At 56.0% G+C, this 15,958-nt stretch overlaps 7 protein-coding genes across 7 annotated transcripts; 4 read left to right on the top strand and 3 right to left on the bottom strand.

Annotated features, from left to right (window-relative positions):
• The first annotated feature begins 57 nt into the window (after positions 1 to 57).
• Positions 58 to 2,017, top strand: CC84DRAFT_1161793 (HAD-like protein). The gene is made up of 4 exons (XM_018177838.1): positions 58 to 180; positions 236 to 795; positions 847 to 951; positions 1,018 to 2,017. Exons 1-4 carry the CDS (start codon positions 70 to 72, stop codon positions 1,772 to 1,774), a joined length of 1,533 nt encoding a protein of 510 aa, XP_018041363.1. The 5' UTR covers positions 58 to 69; the 3' UTR covers positions 1,775 to 2,017.
• A 109-nt stretch (positions 2,018 to 2,126) lies between these two features.
• On the top strand, positions 2,127 to 3,738 carry CC84DRAFT_1113681 (uncharacterized protein). Its single transcript, XM_018175365.1, has 2 exons — positions 2,127 to 2,493; positions 2,600 to 3,738. The coding sequence occupies exons 1-2, from the start codon at positions 2,462 to 2,464 to the stop codon at positions 3,498 to 3,500; spliced, it is 933 nt and encodes a 310-aa protein (XP_018041362.1). The 5' UTR covers positions 2,127 to 2,461; the 3' UTR covers positions 3,501 to 3,738.
• Positions 3,739 to 4,983: 1,245 nt separating this feature from the next.
• CC84DRAFT_1256704 (uncharacterized protein) lies at positions 4,984 to 6,746 on the top strand (the record flags this gene model as incomplete). The annotated part of the gene is made up of 1 exon (XM_018184649.1): positions 4,984 to 6,746. The coding sequence occupies exon 1, from the start codon at positions 5,190 to 5,192 to the stop codon at positions 6,744 to 6,746; it is 1,557 nt and encodes a 518-aa protein (XP_018041361.1). The 5' UTR covers positions 4,984 to 5,189.
• A 372-nt stretch (positions 6,747 to 7,118) lies between these two features.
• Positions 7,119 to 8,617, top strand: CC84DRAFT_1203279 (epocide hydrolase domain-containing protein; the record flags this gene model as incomplete). The annotated part of the gene is made up of 2 exons (XM_018181816.1): positions 7,119 to 7,135; positions 7,234 to 8,617. The coding sequence occupies 2 exons, from the start codon at positions 7,119 to 7,121 to the stop codon at positions 8,615 to 8,617; spliced, it is 1,401 nt and encodes a 466-aa protein (XP_018041360.1).
• Positions 8,618 to 8,789: 172 nt separating this feature from the next.
• CC84DRAFT_1139910 (uncharacterized protein) lies at positions 8,790 to 10,773 on the bottom strand. The gene is made up of 2 exons (XM_018176266.1): positions 10,683 to 10,773; positions 8,790 to 10,613 (listed from the first exon to the last, which is right to left on the bottom strand). Exons 1-2 carry the CDS (start codon positions 10,721 to 10,723, stop codon positions 8,891 to 8,893), a joined length of 1,764 nt encoding a protein of 587 aa, XP_018041359.1. The 5' UTR covers positions 10,724 to 10,773; the 3' UTR covers positions 8,790 to 8,890.
• A 197-nt stretch (positions 10,774 to 10,970) lies between these two features.
• On the bottom strand, positions 10,971 to 12,523 carry CC84DRAFT_1256701 (adenylate kinase 1). Its single transcript, XM_018184648.1, has 4 exons — positions 12,248 to 12,523; positions 12,131 to 12,183; positions 11,906 to 12,060; positions 10,971 to 11,827 (listed from the first exon to the last, which is right to left on the bottom strand). Exons 1-4 carry the CDS (start codon positions 12,408 to 12,410, stop codon positions 11,365 to 11,367), a joined length of 834 nt encoding a protein of 277 aa, XP_018041358.1. The 5' UTR covers positions 12,411 to 12,523; the 3' UTR covers positions 10,971 to 11,364.
• A 356-nt stretch (positions 12,524 to 12,879) lies between these two features.
• On the bottom strand, positions 12,880 to 15,462 carry CC84DRAFT_501639 (uncharacterized protein). The gene is made up of 5 exons (XM_018186564.1): positions 15,121 to 15,462; positions 14,602 to 15,009; positions 13,593 to 14,551; positions 13,348 to 13,537; positions 12,880 to 13,299 (listed from the first exon to the last, which is right to left on the bottom strand). Exons 1-5 carry the CDS (start codon positions 15,280 to 15,282, stop codon positions 12,928 to 12,930), a joined length of 2,091 nt encoding a protein of 696 aa, XP_018041357.1. The 5' UTR covers positions 15,283 to 15,462; the 3' UTR covers positions 12,880 to 12,927.
• Between the last annotated feature and the right edge of the window lie 496 nt (positions 15,463 to 15,958).

Below are 15,958 nucleotides of genomic sequence, written 5' to 3'. Positions count from 1 at the left end.
ATGAATCCCCGCGGCCAGGGTCCACAAAATCCTAGGTAGTCACCTTCACCTTCACCACTGCAACAATACATGCGCCTTCCCAAAGTACCATACCTGCGAGTAATTTCCCGCAAATCCTGGAGCAGCAAAAGGCTTGGCAAGCGTGCCCCTCATGGCGTCGTCGTCGGCGCCGCCTCTCCGGTACAATCAACATGTCCAGCACCAGATGCAGTCCGCGAGTGCTAATGAACCCAAGTCACCTCCGGCAGCTGCGACCGAAAGCACTGTCACGATGATCGACCACGCCAATGACCAAAACACCCAACCCCGTGCGCCTGACAGCGGCCACAATCCCTCCAGTCTCCCGCCGCCGGCACATGCGCTGCCTCCACGCCCTTCGCTTCCGACACGGGTGGAAGGCGTCGTCAACGTTGCGAATAATGGTCTGACCGAGCACGACCGGAGAGCCGAGGCGTATCGTCAAGAGGATGCCCAGCGCCACCAGCCGCGCCCTGCGACAGGACAACTGCCCAGCCAGCCAGGCTTCTTCAACGGCAACCTTCTGCTGTCGAATGTCCCTAGGGGTGCCCCTCCGTCTGCGGGATCATTTGCCTCCACACAGCCAGGTCCTTTCAACGGCAGACACTCGCTATCGCACTGGTTCACGGGACAGGGCCCCTTCAATAACAACACGCCGCCCTTTCCACCGCCTCCACTTCCGTTTGGCACACCTTCGTTCACCGGTGGCTTCCCGGGCCCACCTCCGCCTCCGCCTCTTCTTCAGATGACAGGAAATGTGGCGAATGAGACAGCGCAGTATGATAGCAAGCAGCCTCCATGGAGACGGTCAACTGACAACCTTTGTAGACCCTTTGGGCAGACCCCACATCATCCTGCTGGGTTCCGTCGCTTTGCACAGACATCCTCCAACATGCCACAGTCGCAAATGACTGCTCCAGAAACACCCAAAGAGTATGCCTGCCTCCACACGGCTCGATCGTGTACGGTTCAGAAGCGCAAAGCTAACAAATCGCGCAGTGTGGGAGTACGGATAGGACCAAAGGAGAAGAAGAAGGAGCCGAAGATCTTTCTGCCGGCACCTATACCAACTCCTAAGTACCTCATGCAAGCCGCGCTGCAGGCCGAAGTCAGGATTCCTCCGTCGAGAAAGCTCGTGATCTTGGACCTGAACGGCACGCTCATCTACCGGCCCAATTCTCGCAAGCAACCTAGGAAGATGATAGCTAGGCCCTTCCTCCAGCAGTTCCTCGCTTACCTGTTCGACAACTTCGTTGTCATGGTGTGGTCATCGGCAAAGCCAGAAAACGTGAGCGTCCTCGTAGAAATCGGCCTAGGCGACTACCGCCATCGCCTGATCGCCTGCTGGGGGCGAGACACACTCGGCCTGGATCCAAAGCACTACAGTATGAACGTTCAGTGCTACAAAAACCTCACGCGAATATGGGCGTCAAACGAAATCCAGCGCCCCGAGTTCGGCGGGCGCTTCGACCAGCGCAATACCGTCCTCATCGACGACTCGTCGCTCAAGGCAGCCGCCCAGCCGCATAACCTGCTTGAGATACCAGAATTCAAGGGCGTGGAGGCTGACACGCCAGTTCAGGACGTCCTCGCGGAAGTCGTGGGGTATCTCGAGGTGCTCAAGATGCAGGAGGATGTGTCTAAGTTCATTCACAAAGATCCTTTCCGTGCCAACGGTGATTGGAGAATCGAATGGAACGAGCTGGCGCTGCACTCGCTGCAGAACCACCTCACTTGGGTTTCCTCGCCGAGGTGAAGGGAAGAGGACAGCATGGCGCTTGTTCCGCCAGAAGGGCTGCGCATAAGGGGCGTTCGGCGTTGGACCGAGATTTTTGATACCACGGGTATGGTCGGGCGAGGATTTTCGCAAAGGACCACGTCTTCCATGTGCGTTCTTACGCATAACATGGACATGTATATGCAAACTCGCGGGATCGCTGGAGGAGCTTCACATTTCCTCTGCGCATGCGAGCACTTGATAGAATCACATCATCACGGATATGACTTCCTGAGGGTCGTGACTGCGTCGTCGCTTCCATATGCGCGGACCGACAGGTACGCTAACTCCATCTGACCAGCTCCTCTCCAAACCACCACAACTGCCACGCGCTCACTCTCGCGCGCCAAATACGATGCCCGCATTCACTTTGGCATGGCATTGGCCGTGCGATCGACGCGATCCCGGCTGGCGCGTCGCACTAGACTGGGCTGCGATTCGAAGCAGGGTTCGTCCTGCACCAGGCGTGCCGCAACAGCGTCATCGACGTCATACCCGTTCCCATACCATTCCCAGCCTCCCGACCTGCTTTTTAGCTAAAGCCGGCACGGCCACAGCGTGCCTTTGGATCTGCATTCGCTTTTCGCTCTGCTTTGCTTGTTGTTCATTGCAATTCCTTGACATATACCCAGTTCTGTTGATAGTTACGAAGACACGACCGGTATCATGACGGCCCCGCAGGACAAGCCGCTCAATGAGTATGCACCTCCCTTTCAGCCCCGAGATCCGCTCAGCAGAAGAAGTCCCAATGCCCTGCCTCTTCACCAAAAGACACCAATGGAAACTATACTAACTCCTTCTCAGGCTCCTCTCCCGCTCCATGGTCGACGTCTACGTTGGCCCCGAGAACACGCACTGGATCCTCCACGAGAAGCTCCTCTGCCACCACTCCCCCTTCTTCCGCAGCATCTTCTACGGCAAGGGCTCCACCACAACATCCTTCGGCCTCCCGGACGAAGAAGACGCCCCCTTCAAGACCCTCGTCGGCTGGCTGTACTCGTCCTCGCTCCCCGTGCCCCGCGAGGAGGGCGACCTCACCATGCTCTTCGACCTGTACCTCATGGCCGAGAAATTCCAGATCCCTGGCCTAATCGCAGACGTATTGCAGGTCGTGCGCGAATGGTACAAGTTCAGCGACAGCTACCCCGGGTTGCGGCGCGTGCAGTACGTGTATGCGAACACCGAGGATGGAAGCCCCATGCGGCACATGCTGGTACACAGCGTGGCGCGCATGATGGTGCTCGAGCAGGGCATCCCCGCGCACTGGGACAAGGCGCTCAAAAAGAACGGCCAGCTGGCGGTCGATATCCTCAGGGCTATTCAGGACTGGCGGCTCGACGAGGCGGCTATCCCCGATTCAAGGGACGACCCGGCCGACGCGGAGGAGCTCATCGACGTCGAGGCCGAGATGGCGGATGCGGAGGACGCCGACGGCGAGGTCGAAGCTGAAGCCGATGGCGAAGAGGCTGACGCTGAGGAGGCCGACGAGGTCGAGCAGGACGACGATGCGGAGGCCGAGGCAGGCGAGGACTCCACGGACGATACCGTCGTCGAAAGCCCCGTGCAGGCGCAGCACCCCGCTGGTAAGAACCTCAAGAGCGCGGGCGGCAAGGCGTCCGACATGGCCAAGAGCTTCAAGGAGATGAGCCTGAAGGCTGTGCCCAACGGATTGACTAACAACGACTATGGCACGCTCGCACACTAGGTGTGCTTCTTTCTCGCACGCTTGAGATGAGATGATTTACCTTGGCTTCAATTTGCATTGGCGACGTTACGACATCTGGGCAAAAACATGCGGCGTTGGTCTGGTTTGTTATTTTACTTTTGCTTCGCTTCGCATCTAATACTTTTGCATCTTTTGTTCCACGTGTAGTTCAGATACCTTTTATGTACAGTACGGCACATGTTAATCTATCCATATGAGCAATTCGGATGGTACTGGGTACCTGCGTCTCAACTGCATTGCTGCCACCGTGATCTCCAGGACTGCCCTATCGACGGTTCTTTGGGGACCCGGAGTATGTGTTAAATGCCCAGTAGACAGACGTTCATGACGCTGTAAATGCACCAGTGCTGGGCTGATGCGCGACAGAGAAATCGCACGCTACGTTGCGGTCCTGGTCACCCTTCTCGCCGAGACTACGCGACGATTGCAATTTACACCTGCCTTGAGCGTAGCACCAGCTCCGAATGCTGCTTCCATGTTGAGCACGCCGCTTGCTCAGTGGCTGTCGAGCCCTTGCGTTTGAGCGAGCAGTGCATGATGAATCGACAACTCTAAGATTTACAAAATCTTGTCAAATCCCTACGATGGTCCATTTCGACTTGTATAGCAGGAGCACCGTAGCCACCGGCTTCTACACCCAAGCACCTCGCCCATCCGGAACCACCGCCGAAGCAGGGATGGCGGGTGGTGGGCTATTCTAGCAGGAGCACTGTAAGTCGTAGCGTACCGCCGGCTTAGCTGGGTAGACTAATTGGACCATAGCAGCGGTACACCTCCTCTGGTACGCTTCCACGCGGAGGTCTGCGAACCGAGGTAGGAACCTGTATACAGTACATCACAAGCACCTCGCCCTTCAGGAACCACCGCCGAAGCACCTGCGCTCGACTCCATGGGATTGACCTCGGTCTACTAAGAGCCCCTATCTTCGCAGGTCAGATGCAGCTCAACGGCCGTTGAACGCGCAATGACCTTAGATGAGCTTTCACAGCGAGTTGTCGTTTCCGACTCAGGCCGCCAGCTGTGAAATGACCGGAAGAGCAACGCGAAGACTTCCTATACACTACCCAATGTTCTCCTGCGTCACTCGCGCGCGACTACGGATGCGTCCGCCCCGCGCATTTTCAACCACCAAAAGCGTACATGCGGCAGCCACAACCGTAGTTTGAGCCCCAATCTGCGCCGCGGGACTTGCCTAGTGCGGCATTGGGTGTGGCGTCGTCAACGAGGTCCGTCCGCAGTGTCGTTGTAACCAGCGTGGAAATTCAGAGGCCACCAACACGTCCCATTGGCCGCAAGATGACGGTGTCATCAAATCCCCGAGGCCCCTCGCTCTGACCGAGGACCCTTTGGCTGGTTTTCGGAGTTCAGTCAATATCGGGTTAATCTCAGAGCGGCCAAGCGCGTGCGTGCGAGACCCCTGCCCAGCTCCCGAACAAGGCACGGCGTGGCGGCTAAACCATGTGCTGAACTTACTTGCCTTGTACATATTTCACCTTCCTATCTCCGTCTTCGCATCCCCATTTCCCATTTCCAATACTGCTTCCTGATCGGCAATCGCGAGCTAGCTCGAGGGCCTTGACGAACAAACACAAAAAGTACATAATGTCTTGAATCCTAAATTGCTTGCTGAGCTGTGGCGATCCGACCGACTCCACAGCCTTGACCGCAATGACGAAACTCTCCGAACTCCCCGCGGGAATTCTGTCGATCATCCTGGAGTATCTCGGCAGACACGACTACAACGACATCTTGAGAGTCTCGAGAAGCCTCTACAGAGAAACTTTGCCATTCCTTTACCGCGATGTCAAGTTCGAAGCGACCAAGTCCCGCAGCTGCGCCCGGAGACTTGCGCTCCTGCTCCGGACTCTGCTCGAGCAGCCGCAGTTCGCATCGTATGTCAAAGTCTTCAAGCTTCGAGGACCGCTCCCCTTCTGGACCAAGTACAACCCGTGGCCCGAGGACGCAAAGGCTGGCCCTGCATCGGTCAACTTGTGGGGGTTGAAAGGATGTCAAACCCTGTCCAAGTCACAGAAGATTTTCGCCTCCAACGAAATCTATTCTTTCGTGGACGAGAGCATGCACAAAGAGCAGGAGCAGTTCAGAAATCGCAGCAAGGATGCTTTGGCGACGCTGGTTATGACGCGCTTCACCGAACTAAGGACGTTGGATCTGGGAGACGGATTCCTCATGCACTCGCTTTTCCTCCCGCAGGTCCTCAAACGCGCGCCCCGCCTCTTCCCCAAACTCAACCACGTAGTTCTGGGCGACAAGCGCTTCGACCCTGAAAATTCGGTGTCGTACATGGACCTCGACCTCATCCGGCCCATCTTCTACTCCGACACCGTGCGTACGTTCGAATATCTTATGACGCAGCCCTGGCAGCTCGCCTGGAACCGCCCCGCGGCTCCGCGCAACGAAACTCTCACCATGCTCCGCCTCTTCCGCACAAACATCACGCGGGGGACGCTCGACCAACTGCTCCACGCAACGCCCCACCTCAAGCGCTTCCACTACGACCAGGAAATCCTGTACAACGCGCACACGCCCTCTGGACCCCCACTATCCCCCTACCTCAATCTCGACGGCCTCAACATCGCCCTCTCCGCCCTCAAAAACACCCTCCAAGACGTAAAACTCAGCATCGCGCTCGCGCCGGGCTCCCTGTCTCCCGCGGCGCTCAAGCTTCAGGGCATCCCCTTCCCGCCCATGCAGGGCACCCTCGCCGTGCTCAAGGACATGCAGCACCTCGAGCGCGTCGAAGTCCCGATGGTCATGTTCCTGGGGTGGGCGCCCGACTTCGCGGCCGCGCTCGAGGAGGTGCTGCCGTGGGGGGTGCGGACGCTGGTGCTGCGCGACGACCTTGTGCTGCACTGCCCGTGGGCGACGGGCGCGGCCATGGGCAGGAAGATGGGCAGGATCGCAGAGTATCTGGACAAGAGGGGCGTGCATGCGCCGCAGCTGGCCGACTTTGCGGTGAGGATCAAGCCCGGTGCCAAGGACGGGACGTGGCTCGAGGATGCGGTGAGGGAGGTCGGGATGCCTGAGGCGGGGCGGGATGTTTGTTTTGGGATTGAGAAGGAGAAGAGGGCTGAGGTGTGGCGGTGGCGGTTTGGCGAGGGCGTGGGTGGTGAGAGGGCGGAGAAGGAGCGGGAGCGCATTGACAGTGCAATGGTGGTGGGGAGGGAGAGCATGTTTCTGCCGCTGGAGGGCATCAAGCTGGGCTGACATCAGTTGCGAGGACGCCATAATGATTATTCTAATAATGATTCCAATGATTGTATTGATGGTAATTCTAAAGATTATCGAAAGCTTGTTCCATAGGTTACTACTATGATTATAGTGATTGACGCTGGCCGCGTTGAATGCGATGATTGCTTGAATTAGGGATGAACCTGAGGATTGCGGTGGGAAGATTTAGTGATTGACCTATGGCGGTGTTGCACTCTATGAATGGGTATAAGAATGCGGATCGCGCCTTTGATTCACTGAAGACTAATCGCTTTTCTATGCCTATGCTAACGCTAGAAATCGTGGAGTCGAAGCGTCTTTGTCTAGTTGGTGAAGTGCGTCCAGCATCACCCCTAGCATTAGTCCTCCATGCTAGCGGTACAAAGGTATTCATCTGCAGCTTGAGGCATAACGTTAAGAGTCGCCTTCAACTACAGTCACCCAGCCCAAGGCGATCGTCCTGCTGACGAAATATAACGTTAAGCACCAACTTCACAGCCTCAATCTTGGGACCCCATCATGGTATTACCGTCGTATATCTCCTGCTTCTGCTTATGCTTCGCACACTCTTCTGCATCGACATAAAAATAACCTCTGGTCTTGCCTCTCCCAGTCTCGTCGGCACACTGCGGCATCATCTGTTCTCTCGTCACTTCCGCGAAAGACAGACAAAACAGATTCCTCGAGCGCACGCCACAGCGACGATGAAGATTGAGCCATTCAAGATAAACGTGCCGCAAAGTGAGATAGACGCGCTGCACACACGCCTGGCAAACACGCGCTGGGCGCCCGAACTCGACAACGACGACTGGACCTCCGGCGTCAACGGCACCTACCTGCGCGAACTGGTCACTTACTGGCAGTCCCGCTTCGATTGGCGCGCCCAGGAAGCGCACATCAACAACTTCCCGCAGTTCCTTGCAGAAATCGACGGCATACCGATCCACTTCATCCACGTGCGCGGCAAGGGACCCAGCCCCGTCCCCATCCTCCTGAACCACGGCTGGCCCTGGACCTTCTGGGACTTCAAGGCCGTCATCGCGGCGCTGGCCGATCCAGCTGCCCACGGCGGCGACCCCGGCGACGCCTTCGATGTCGTCGTGCCCTCGCTGCCGGGCTTCGCCTTCTCGGGACCGCTGCCGCGGACCGGCGTGGGGTATGTCGAGACGGCTGATATGTGGGTGAAGCTGATGCGGGAGCTGGGGTATGAGCGGTTCGTCACGCATGGCGGCGACGCGGGCGCGTTTGTGAGTGCGCGGCTAGGCCACGCGCATCCCGACTCAATTATCGGCGTGCATCTGAGCTTCCCCGTTCTGCCAGGTGTGCCGTTTGGCCCTGACGACCAAAGTAGAATGACACCAGAAGAACGCACATTGATGGAGGGTCAAGACAGAGGCCAGGGGGCGTTCATACATGTCTTGATCAATGCGTTGGACCCGCAGACCCTCGCCTGGGCGGTGCACGACAGCCCCGTAGGGCTGGCGGCGTGGCTGCTCCTGCGTCGCCGTGCCTGGAGCGATTGCCGTGGAGACGTGGAGACGAGGTTCGACAAGGATACGCTGCTCACGCATGTTTCGCTGTACTGGCTCACTAACAGCTTCGTCTCGTCGGAGCTGTTCTGCAGAGCGTCTGGGTTTCCGCAGCCCATGGCGCTGGCTAACGATATCAAGCCTGAGATCAGCGTGCCGACGGCTGTTGCCGTGCTACCAAAAGACCTGTTCTACCGGCCACGTTCGATCTTTGCAGCACATAGCGATCTGCGTCAGTGGACCTTGTTTCCCAGCGGAGGGCATTTCGGGGCAGCTGAGGAACCAGGACTCATAACTGAAGACATTCGCTCATTCGTACACCCTTTGCGAAATGGCTGATCATTGTTGGGTGTGCGTTCGAAGACATAGCGGCATCAATTTGTATATTTATGAGACTCGACCTTCGTTAAAGTGGCCCGAAGAAAAAGAGCTTGATAAGCGGAGCAGGGAGGAAGCACTCGGCATAACCCTCAGTGTTCAGGGTAGTCTGTCTTGTTGAGCCACCATGTGTCTATCTGTGACGTCCTTCAAATCTTTCTTTTTACAACTCTGCACTAGAGGTGCGCTCGAAGAGATCTTGTGTCCTCACCAGTGCCTGTGTACAATCAATGATTACCTATGCCTGCGGACATGATTCTTCCTGAATTCACCCAAGTGATACTGCGAAGCAAGTCCAAGTGGTATGCCACGTCGTTCGCCACGAAACATCCGGGCGACCGATCCGCTATCGGGGAACTGTGAATCAAAGAGTGTAACCTCCCGTGCCAAATCCCAATGGACGGTCGACTTCCGTCGAAGTAACATCGGATAGACGACTCTCGCGGTGATGGACTTGTTTTTACAGGATGTGCGCAAGTCCTCCAATTGATAGCCGAACATGTCGAGGGAGGGGTCTGGAGGCTGCCAGACGGAAAAAGACTGCAGATCCGGCAGTTGGTCTATCAGAGCCAGCGCTATCTGAAAAACGCAGGTCAAGTCCATTCTAGCTTGGTCCTTCACCCAGGCTTCTTCTTTCGACTCTTGGAACGTAGGCCCTTTCTCCCTGATTGATGTGTCCCAAGGGTACACCCATTGTGCCTCTGTCATATCCGTACGAAGTGTGAGGTGACGAAGATTTGGTGGAGCATATGGCGAGAAATTCGTGTCCGAACCGATCCAAAGGAAAGCGTCGTCTGTCAGGAAGGGCACAGGCACCTCGAGCGTGTGCAATCGATCGAACCTGCTCAAGTTGAGCCGGCCACTGACGTGTGGTTTGAGGTCAGGTTGCCTGAAAAACGTGCAGTCCCCATTGCTCAACTCCACGCTGAGTACTAAGGTTTCTAAAGTATTCTTGACCGTGTTGAGTTCCGCATTCCACTGTTCGAGCAGTATCCATGGTGGCGTCGCCCCAGCCGTGTCTGCATTTAGAGGATTTCGGCTGGTGTCGCAGAACGCCTCACAAGTCAGCGAGCGGAGCTGTGGAGTCTGTGGGAGAATTCCATGTAATGTCTCAGCAACGTTCACGGTACAACGCATAACAAATGTGGTAAGGAACATCAATGTGGATGCTGGTTGGAAGTTTCGGAACCGAGCGAAACGGGGAACCGGGGCACCGGGACGAGAAAACGACGACCATTCGCGGCATGCTGATAGCTCCAAAGATTCGATCGAGTGTATGATCAAAGAGCTCCACAGGTCGTTCGTGCCTGACCGCGGAAAAGGACTGGTCATATCGTGTTGGAAGTTGTATGTCACCTCCTTGACTGACCCCAGACGTCCAAGAAGTTGAGTATTTCCGGTCGCCTCTTCAGTTCTGATATTGTCTAGAGTGTACTTGAGAGGTCTTAAAGTCTCGTCGCCTATCTCGGAAATGTTGATGCATTGTAGCGTGGGAAGGACCAACAGGTACAGCAAGGCAAAATAGACCCCGTAGTCATTGGCGTCCAGACCATCAAGGAAATCTTCCGCTTGGACAACAGGCTGCCATTTATCAATAAACCTCATGGCCTTTTCGACAGATAGTCGATGTTCGGCCTTGTTGTCGATAGGCATGCATAGTCTCACTTCGCGGCATGGTTCTTGGGTGCACACGCCTGCTGTGAGGCTTCTTACATGCTTCCCCAGTTTTGGGTTATCCAGGATGTTGAAGAAGAGCCTGTCTACCCGGGGGGTGTGATCCCTGGATCGAGCCAGAAGAGTAATGTCGCGGTACAAGTACGATGTAGTGATGCCGTAGAGCGCTTTATTCACCCGGGAAAGGGAACAGTAGGCTGACTGAGGTAGATATAGCAAGACCTGCTCCAGTAGCTCGGATGGTAGATCTGAAAGCTTGGCCATGGTTGCGTCTGGTCGGCAGCTAACAGTCCTGGATATCAGCCAATGAATTCGACTAGCACGTCGTTTGCAGCGATTTGAACTCACTCACCTAAAGGCAACAGAGAACAGCACGTTCCTTTGTGCGGTCATACGGACACGACACGACACGATCGAGTACGTAGATTAGGACTTTCGTCGGGAGATGACGGTGGCGAAAGCTGGAGCTGAGATGCCAAGCCACGTGTGCCCGGGGTGCAAGGTGGTGGCCTGGAACTTAGTGTTCAGGAAGCGCAACCAATGGGTGTGTTGGCATTGGATCTTTCGAAGCGGATTTGCGAATCGTTTGACCAAAAGACATCTGAAGCGAGGTAACAGGTTCAAGTCGGGGAGTATGTGTCAGCAGAGTAGGAGCGGTTCTGTATAGCACGGATGAGCGAGCCGCAGGTTGAGTATCATTCATGCACTTTTCGCCTTCCGCACCTTCTTGATCAAACACCAAGACACCGCGGAAGAGATCAAAACGCTAGCTACCATACAGAACCTAGGCCTCTCGTCTCATCGCGAGCCTGACCAAGAAAAGCTCATCTTTACAAGTACAGGGAAACCGGGGTAACAGTACCATCACCTATGTGCAACCATCGTCTGCTTCTTCGCCTAAGCCAAAGACATTTCTTAAGTGTCGAGCCATGCAGTTCCAAACAGAGCCATCAAATCGTCGGAACGCTCTCTTGAGGAAGACGTTCTCGTCCTTTCGTGCATCCGCCCCGCCTTATCACGAAAGCGTGGGGAAACTAATTCTTAAGGCCGATCTTGTTGAGCAGGCTGCCGGTGCGTCCGCTAATGGTCGCTTTGTTGTCGACGACCTTCAACAAGCTCTTCCAGACCTGTCCCGGCTCCTGGCTGGCGTCAATGGGCGTCCAGATGCCCGTCTTCTGGTAGTATGAAACGACGGGCGCAGTCTGCGCGTGGTACGTGCCGAGGCGCTTCTTGAGTGTGTCTGCGTTGTCGTCGGAGCGCTGGATGAGCGGCTCGCCGGTGACATCATCCTTCATCTCGCTCTTGGGCGGGTTGAAGATCTTGTGGTAGGAGCGGCCAGACGCAGGGTGGACCAGGCGGCCGGTAATGCGTGCGACGAGGAGCGAGTCGTCGATCTGGAGCTCCACGGCGTGCTCGAGCGGCTTCTTGCTGGCGGTAAGCATATCGTCGAGCTTCTCGGCCTGAGTAACTGTTCGCGGGAAGCCATCGAGAATGAAGCTATATATCCTGTGTTAGCATTACCACTCGGGAAGCTGCGAAGCTGGCGCAGCTGATGTCGCCATGATTCTCACGCACCCGTTCTTGCACTCCTGGTTGTTCTCCAGCTCGCTCTTGATCATGTTGACCATGATCTCGTCGCTCACGAGGCCGCCGGCATCCATGATCTTCTTTGCTTCCCGTCCGAGCGGCGTCTTCTTTGCGACCTGTGCCCGCAGCATGTCTCCGGTGGCCTGCGCATGTTAGCATCCGCCTCGGGTTTCATGGGACAGGCCCTCGCATTGTCAAAGGCCCAGCACGTACGAGATGGCAGACGCAGAACTTGTCCTTGAGACGGGGAGCCTGGGTGCCCTTTCCTAAGCTGCCTGTCAGATTCCTTCCTCTCCCAGCGCATGTGCTTGCACGGCGCTACAAGCTTACCAGCTCCCGGAGGACCCATCAAAATCATGCGCACACCATCCTGGGCCTGGGGCGCACTGCTCTGGCCGCCTCCCAGTCTGCTCTCGAGCTCCGCGATGCGCGCTTCGAGAGTCGAGACCTTGTGCTTGAGGTCATCGACCGAGGCGTCCTGTATCGGTGCCATTGTGCCGAATGGTGTGAGAAGAGGAGAGCTGATAAAGCGGAATATGTGCTAGCTGAGGACGATGGACGCGGTGCAGGTTGACAATGGCGTGGGACAGAAATGTAGTCGCTGGCAGCGACGACGGACAGAAGGGCACGCTCGGACCTTCCGCTTCCAAGGAAGTGTCTGTGCCTCGGTCAACCGCCCGGTCATAGCACGGCTAAGGTCTTGCGCTCTGAAGTCACCGCAATGATTTGTAGGCCACCGTCGTAATCATATGAATTGTTTATTGTGGAAGTCCTATCTAGGAAAGTTTCAAAACACCGAAGCTCAATTGCTTGAGAAGACTGATAACCTTCTCTTGCCACCGATTAGAGACGATGTTACCACAGACACAGTTCCCCCGAAAAGCGGCCAAAGCCTTGCTCGCAACCCACATTGATGCTATCCACATGCCAACGCCGTCGCTATGCATCAAAACTTAAATCACAGTATCCGCCCAAAGACAAGAACGTGCCAGCAATACCAGCCGCATCGCTCAAAAAGCGCGCAGCTTCTTCCCGGACGCAGGCGTACCTGTTTCAGCCGTGCGCTTTCCAAGCACGGAGTCCGGGGTGCTCGGCGTAGCAATGCCAGCACCCTTGCTGTACTCCTCCCAGCACGTCGCATGGTATATCTTGCCGCCGACCTTTACCGCGTCCATCCATACGAAATCGTTAGCATCCTTGGACCATTGGGGCTCAAAGTTCTCCTGACAAATCGGGCACGGCGCGTGGGCGAGCGTGACGTCTTGTGGGACTAGAACGTATCGGTCCTTCGCCTGCTTCTTGACCCTTCCAGCTGCCCCCGAGGGGCCGTTAGTCGTGTCCTCAGGAGCTGTCTCATCGACCTCGCGATACTCGATCCACTCCTAGGAGCGTGTCAGTAGACGTTTGTTTGCTAGACCTGGCTTTCTTACCCTCTCAGTGAAGTACCAGCTACGGTGGACGCCACGCTTAGCAGCATCAGGGTCCTTCATCTTGAAGTGCCAGTCCATGTGACGGGCCTTCTTCTCTCTACCCTGTGACGTCGCATCAAATCGTCGCCCGCACGTAGTGCAGATGTTGGGCTTTGCATCGTATAATCGGGAGATGAGATGTGGACGTGGTCTGTGAATACTGTCAGCACGAGCCTCTTATATGGCCGAGGGCCAAGACGACTTACTGCTTCATGGATGCAGTCGTTAGTTCAACATCGTTATGCACATTGACTGGCGCAGAAGATTGTCGTGTCATGGGTTCAGAGCCGAGAGGCGTGGGGTTCGAAGGCGTTCCAGCATTAGGCAGTCCGCTCAGAGCATTCAAAAGCCACGATGCATTGTTAGGCGGTGGCGGTGCCGCACCAGCAGGCTGCGCCTGCGCCAGCAATTGGCTGAGATTCGGAATTTGGGGAGGGAGAGCCGGATTAAACGGAGGTGGGGTCGGGGCTGCTGCAGCTGCTGCAGACGGTTTGTTAAAGCTAGCCAGAAGTTGTGCGAGGTTGGTTGGAGGTGCGGGAACCGGAGTAGCTGCAGGTGCAGGTGCTGATGCTGGGATAGGGTGTGCAGGAACAGGAGTCGACCCTGAAGGCCCGGGAAACGGTGAAGGGTAAAACGGCGCAGGATTTGGCGTGGAAGACTGTGGAGTCGTCATGCGTGCGATCAAGTCTGCCAGGTTAGGCGCCGCAGGTGCGGGAGCGGGAGACGGGTTCATAACGGCAGGAGGAGATTGGAAATTTGCAAGCATCTGCGCAAGGTTCACGGGTGCAGCAGTTGCAGGAGGCTGAAAAGTAGGTGTTGGCGGTTGCTGCGGCGTATGGACAATCGGTGGAGGGATGAAGGCCGGCATTTGCACTGGCGTAGGTGCAGGTGGCGGGGCCAGCGCTCGAATCTGATTGCGAACAGCCTCGAGTTGCTGTGGTGGCAGAGTCTGTGTATCCAACATCTTCTTAAGTTGAAGTAGTGCGTTGAGCTTCTGTTGCAAGCTAGGGTCACTAAAATTGAGTGCAAATGCTTGCTGAGTAGTAGCGATGAGCTTGCCGACCTCTTCTTTCAATTCGTTCAAATCAACAGAGCCCATAGGCTGACTGAATTGATCTGGCGTTGGCGTGGGTTGCGGGAGCTGCCCAAATTGTTGCCCAGGGAACTATCTGCTGGTTAGAACACAATGTATGTTAGATACTATCGTTAGCTTACCTGTCGAGCTCGAGGGTCAACTGGAGCGACAAATTGAGCGCCGTTTTGTGGAGGCGTGGGTGTGTTCCTCCAGGCGGCAGCAATGACAGGCCTCGCTGGCAGGGCATGCACCTGGCGCTGAGACTGCATTTGAGCCTGAACAGAACGCATCTTATTAAGCGCGTTTTCTATATCACTAGTCATCTCAAGAGGAAAGACTGGACGGGAATCCATCGATTCGGGGACTGGCTGCTTCCAGGTTCGCAATAAGCCTTCCATTGCCTTTCGGGTGGGTTGGTCCACTTTCGAGTATGCTTCCATGAATGTCTTATATAGACCGCGGCCAAGGTAAACAGTATAGGGAGTACCGATGTTTTTGACGATGGAGTCAAGTACATAAAGTGAAGGGAGCCTCCATTCCGGACGAGCCTGTATTGATCAGTCACTGACGTACAAAGGTGGAAAATGGGGTGGAAGGTGGAAGTGAGTGTGGTGTCCAGACTTAGGCGAGACACACAGCATGAAGTCAAGTTCACTTACGGTTCGGATGTGGTTCTCTAGTACGGTCGATATCGCCTGTGCATGCTCTGTGTTCTCTTTCGCGATGAGGGTTAGATTGCTAATCTCTGGTCTACTATTGACTTTCAGGTCTTGCAGGGCGTCCTTGAAGTCGGCGGCGACCTCGTCGGAGATGGAAGACATTTTGGGCAGATTGGTGTGGAAGACAGAGTAAGAAAAGGGCACTTTGGTTAGAGGGAATAGTGGTGCGTGAGATGAGAATGAGTTGCTCGATCGAACGTCGGCGGTCCGGACAGGTGCTTCGGGTCAATTAGAGGGACGAAGTGTTTCCTCGCTCTCGAACACACTAAGACAAAGTGATGTTTTCGCCTTGATGCTAGCTATTGATGAATGTCTCGCCAGGCAAGAGCAGCGTAAGCACTGCGCCAGGTGCCCAGAACAGCGACAAATCTCGCACTCTCCCAGCCAGTGCCGGAGCCACCACCCCGCGAGTTTGCCCTCTCTTCCTCCTCCAAGCCAGCCGGTGCAGTACCGTACGCGGACGCTATAAGCCGCAGAGACGCGCTCGGAGACTGTGAGGGTGAGTGTCGCGCTTGATAGAAGCGTCGGGAGGGAGCTGATGTCGCGTGAGAGCGCTATGCAGGCACTCTGGTGTAGCGAGATATGCGGGTGGCCGTGCGCGCAAAGGCGAAGTGGTGAGTGGTGAAGAGAAGAAGAGGTGGATGCCAAAACAGGCGCCCGTTGCTGTTTGTAAGTGAGAGGTCAAAGGAAGGAAGCGGCGCTTGGACGCAGGTCGCGCCTGGCCGTTAGCGGCTGGATACTTTCGCCGAATCGCCGCGACCGCGACGCTCCCAGCTTT

This window comes from Paraphaeosphaeria sporulosa (assembly GCF_001642045.1).
Source record: "Paraphaeosphaeria sporulosa strain AP3s5-JAC2a unplaced genomic scaffold CC84scaffold_2, whole genome shotgun sequence".
Taxonomy (NCBI): Eukaryota; Fungi; Ascomycota; class Dothideomycetes; order Pleosporales; family Didymosphaeriaceae; genus Paraphaeosphaeria; species Paraphaeosphaeria sporulosa.
The sequence above is the reverse complement of the archived record's forward strand: the minus strand, read 5'-3'. Positions and strand labels throughout refer to the sequence as shown.